Source organism: Psammomys obesus, unplaced genomic scaffold (assembly GCF_907164565.1).
Source record: "Psammomys obesus unplaced genomic scaffold, mPsaObe1.curated_primary_1811, whole genome shotgun sequence".
Classification (NCBI taxonomy): domain Eukaryota; kingdom Metazoa; phylum Chordata; class Mammalia; order Rodentia; family Muridae; genus Psammomys; species Psammomys obesus.
The window spans coordinates 1,758,513-1,763,088 of NW_026585643.1; the positions used below are offsets into that span (position 1 = coordinate 1,758,513).

The 4,576-nt window shown below is 50.2% G+C and overlaps 1 protein-coding gene across 1 annotated transcript; it reads left to right on the forward strand.

The window, feature by feature from the left end:
• The first annotated feature begins 3,356 nt into the window (after positions 1 to 3,356).
• On the forward strand, positions 3,357 to 4,576 carry Fitm1 (fat storage inducing transmembrane protein 1). The gene is made up of 2 exons (XM_055618013.1): positions 3,357 to 3,622; positions 3,964 to 4,576. Exons 1-2 carry the CDS (start codon positions 3,357 to 3,359, stop codon positions 4,574 to 4,576), a joined length of 879 nt encoding a protein of 292 aa, XP_055473988.1.

Here is a 4,576-nt window from a genome sequence, read left to right on the forward strand (position 1 = left end):
AAATTTTTTTAATTAAATTTTCAATTTGGGGCTGGAAAGATGGTTCAGTGGTTAAGAGCACTGTCTGTTCTTCTAGGTCCTGAGTTCAATTCCCAGTCATCCACATGGGGGCTCACAACCATGCATATCGGAATCTAATGCCCTCTTCTGGCGTGCAGGTATACATGCAGATAGAGCACCCATACATAAAATAAATAAATAAATCTTAAAAAAAAAAAAAAGATTTGGGGCTGGAGAAATGGCTCAGCAGTTAAGAGCACTGGCTGCTCTTTCAGAGGTCCTGAGTTCAATTCCCAGCAACCACATGGTGGCTCAAACCCATCATGATGAGATCTGGTGCCCTCTTCTGGTATATATGTAATAAATAAATAAAATAAATCTTTAAAAATTTTTTTTCAATTTGTTTTTATTTTTTTACAAAGATATTATAAATGACCAATAAAGAAAAGACTTTGAAACAAAAAGCCTATTGGGCTGGGTGTAGTGGTGCACACCCGTTAATCCCAGCACTTGGGAGACCAGGTAGGAAGATTGTCACAATTTCATGCTAGCCAGGGTTATAGAGTAAGACTGTCTCAGAGAAAGAAAGAAATGAGAAGAAAAGAAAAAGGAAGAAAGAAAAGGGCTGGCGACACAGCTCAGTTGCTGTGGGTCCCATCTGTTACTATATCAAGCTGGACAGGAGCCAGTGGGTTAAAGTGCTTGCTGTGTGAGCCTGAAAACTGAGTTTGATCCCCAAAACTCACAGTGGAAGGAGAGAACTGATTCTGAAAAGTTGTTCTCTGGCCTACATGTGTATATGTCCCTTCCTCCCCACCGCCTCTCTATCTCTATCTCTGTCTCTGTGTCTTTCTGTCTCCATGTGTGTCTCTGTCTCACACACACAGAGTAATAAAAATTACATGCTTTTTTAAATGTGAATGGTGGTACATACTTGTATCCCAACTCTCGGGTACTCAGGAAAGAGGTGGAGGCAGGATGATCAGAAGTTCCGGATCATGCTTGGCTAAGCAGAAGGTTTGAGGCTGGTCTAGGAAACATGAGACCCTGTCTCAAAGAGGAGAAGGAAAGAAAAATGAGGGAAGATACTGGGGGGATAGCTCAGTGGTAGTATACTTTACCAACATGCCTGGGGCCCTGCATTTGATCCCCAGTAGCATGAAAAGAAAAGGGGCTGGTAGGTTTTCCCAGTCACAACTGGGCCCACAACCTGGGTGTCCCAGATTGTTCATTCCTTTCACTACTTTATGGACTTCCACTGCTCTGAAATCCACCACCATCTTTAAGAAATCAGGAAAGAAGATGGCAACCGATCTTTTTGTTTGTTTTTCTTCTTTTCGAGACAGGGTGTCTCTGTGTGTAGCCCTAGCTGTCCTGGCTTTGTATACCAGGCTGGTCTTTGAACTCAGAGAGATCCGCCTGCCTCTGCCTCCCAGTTGCTTGGATAAAAAGCATGAGCCGCCATGCATGCCTGGCAATAGATCTTGAAACAGCTACCAAGTAACAGATACTTCTTAGGTAGGTCCTTCTGGTGCTCAGACTTGGTTTGTGTGAAACTTGGGGCCAACGTAACTGACAAGAAAACAGACCTAAAGTTTTGATGGACACCAGACTGCATATGCTTTCTTTAGGATCTTCACCTCAGCACCTGAAAGTACCTGATCCCTAGGACTCTGAGCTCCTAACCATGGCCGCCAGCATCCTATACAAGCTGCCTTTCTCAGGGGACTTGAATTTTACTTATTGAATCCTTTCATCATGAACACTTGCTGGAGCATAGTCGGTGGTGCCCTGTGCATTCCTTCTGCCTCCACCAGTGTGCACAGCCATCCCTGAACTCTGGCCTCTTAGAGATCTCACCTGAACGGCGGTGGGAAGTCACCATAACTACAGTGACTATCCCGGCAAATGCCCTTCTCACCACCTTCCCATGGCACCATGCTTTGTGCACACCTCACTGCTGTCAGAGCCACATTCGGTGAGGGCCATACCTGGTGGCAGCCCAAGTTAAAGGACCTAGAAATCCAGGCATGGTGGGGCACCCCTGTAACCCCAGCACTTAGGGAGGCAGAGGCAGCTGGAGCTCTGTGAGGCCAGCCTGGTCTACAAAGCCAGCCCAGGACAGCCAAGGCTACACAGAGAAACCCTGTCTCAAAAACCCAATAATAATAATAATTGTTAGTTCACAAGTTGATGTACTAGCCCAGTCCTGGGTTGCTTAGCAACCTGACATCATCACATGCCCCCACTAAGTGTGTGCACACCAGATAGAAAGGACAGACCCATCACTGCAAATTCTCCCTGCCTTGATTTCTCTCCCCCTCTCTGTGTCTGAGGTACCTCCCTCCCCTACCTTCTCCCTTCTCTCTCTCTGCCTGTCCCTCTGTCCCTCTGATTCGCTGTCTCCCTCCCCACTCTGTATTCTCCTTTCTCTTCTAAGCTCTCCCACTGTCTCTGTCTCACCTTCCCCATAGTAAACTTCCCTGTACCATAACCTGTTGCTCAGCATGTAATTTACATTATTACAATAAAATAAAATAAAATAAAATAAAATAAAATAAAATAAAATAAAATAAAATAAAATAAAATAAGGACCTAGAAAAAGGAAGCTTTTGCTTTTTCCTGCTTGCCCTCTCCCTGACAAGTTCCTCTATACTGTGGCTGAGGCATTGTTCACTGACATTAGAACCTACTTCTTGGGGACTCTAACACAGACCAGTGACCAGCTGAGACATCCAGCCTTGTGGACTGAACAACTAACTACCTGGTTGTTAGCTTTTCCGTAGGGAGATGGTTATTGCTGGAATCAGGCAGCCCACAGCCTGTAAGCCACTGTAATAAAGCCCCCTTCAGACCTGAGTCTATCTGTTCTGCTCCTCTGGAAACTGATGACTGATAGAGGCGTCCCAGGTGTAGTTGGTTTTAGGACGGAGATTTTCCTGTGGAGGAAAAACATGGTAGAAGCGAGGCGAGAGTCGATGGGCTTCCACTATCCCAAATAAGACAAGCAGACACAAGCTGGCCATGGACAGGGCAAGGACAGCTCTGAACATGAAGCCTTGCCCTGAGACAAGAACTAGAATGTGGCTGGAGCTGAAGAAGCAAAGCTAACAGAAAAGGACACAGGCTAGGCCAGGACACACCTCCCTGCACCCTAAGGCCAGGACCATGTTGACTGTCAGCCTTCAAATGGCCCCTTGCTGGCCCCCCTTCCCTGCCTGCCAGCTGCCAACAGGGCTCTGCCCTGTGTCTACCACACCTGTCACTGCCTATCCGTGTCTGGGGGTGTGTGGGGGGGCATTAGCCCCTCCTCAGCCTCCCAGCAGAGCAGGCAGTTAGTGGGGAGGGGAGGGAACATGGAGCGGGGGCAGATAGTGGGGGCAGGGCTGGGGGCCGGGACCCGAGTCCGAGCACTGCTAGGATGGCTGGTCAAGGTGCTGCTCTGGCTGGCTTCTGCCTTACTATACTTTGGAAGTGAACAAGCCGCCCGCCTCCTGGGCAGCCCCTGCTTACGGCGCCTCTACCACGCTTGGTTGGCAGCGGTGGTCATCTTCGGACCCCTTCTGCAGTTCCATGTTAATTCGCGGACGATCTTCGCTAGCCACGGCAACTTCTTCAACATGTGAGTCCGCTGAAGTCCGTGGGAGCTGCCTCCCTGTTCAGGCCTCTCTGTTCTGTTGCCAGTCTGAATACTAAAAATAGGCTAGGAGGTTGAGGAGGTCAAGGGGAGGTATGGGGGAGGGGGGAAAACAGAGCCTGGGGGTGCCGGGCAAGTAAAGGACTGAAGAGGAAATGTGGACCCTAGAATGCCCGATGGTCCTCTGAGGAGATGGACAATGCTGAAATGGGGGTGGGGGTGGGAGGATCTTGTAGAGAAAACTGGTGGTCGTATGTGGAACTCAGATCAGTGTGGAGGAATGGGACTTACGCGTCTCAACTAGCTTCCCATCTTCCTGCCCACAGAAAATTTGTGAACTCAGCGTGGGGCTGGACATGTACCTTCCTTGGGGGCTTTGTGTTGCTGGTGGTGTTCCTGGCTACACGACGCGTGGCGGTGACGGCCAGGCACCTGAGCCGACTGGTGGTGGGGGCAGCTGTGTGGCGTGGGGCCGGAAGAGCCTTTCTCCTCATCGAGGACCTAACCGGTTCCTGCTTCGAGCCTCTGCCGCAGGGCCTACTGCTGCATGAGCTGCCTGACCGCAGGAGCTGCCTGGCAGCCGGCCACCAGTGGCGGGGCTACACCGTCTCCTCCCACACCTTCCTACTCACCTTCTGCTGCCTCCTCATGGCTGAGGAAGCAGCTGTGTTTGCCAAGTACCTGGCCCACGGGCTACCAGCTGGGGCCCCTCTGCGCCTTGTTTTCCTCCTCAATGTGCTGTTGCTGGGCCTCTGGAACTTCCTGCTGCTCTGCACGGTCATCTATTTCCACCAATATACCCACAAGGTGGTGGGTGCTGCAGTAGGCACGTTTGCCTGGTACCTCACCTATGGCAGCTGGTATCATCAGCCCTGGTCCCCTGGGATCCCGGGCCACGGGCTCTTCCCGAGATCCCGTTCAATCCGCAAAAACAACTGA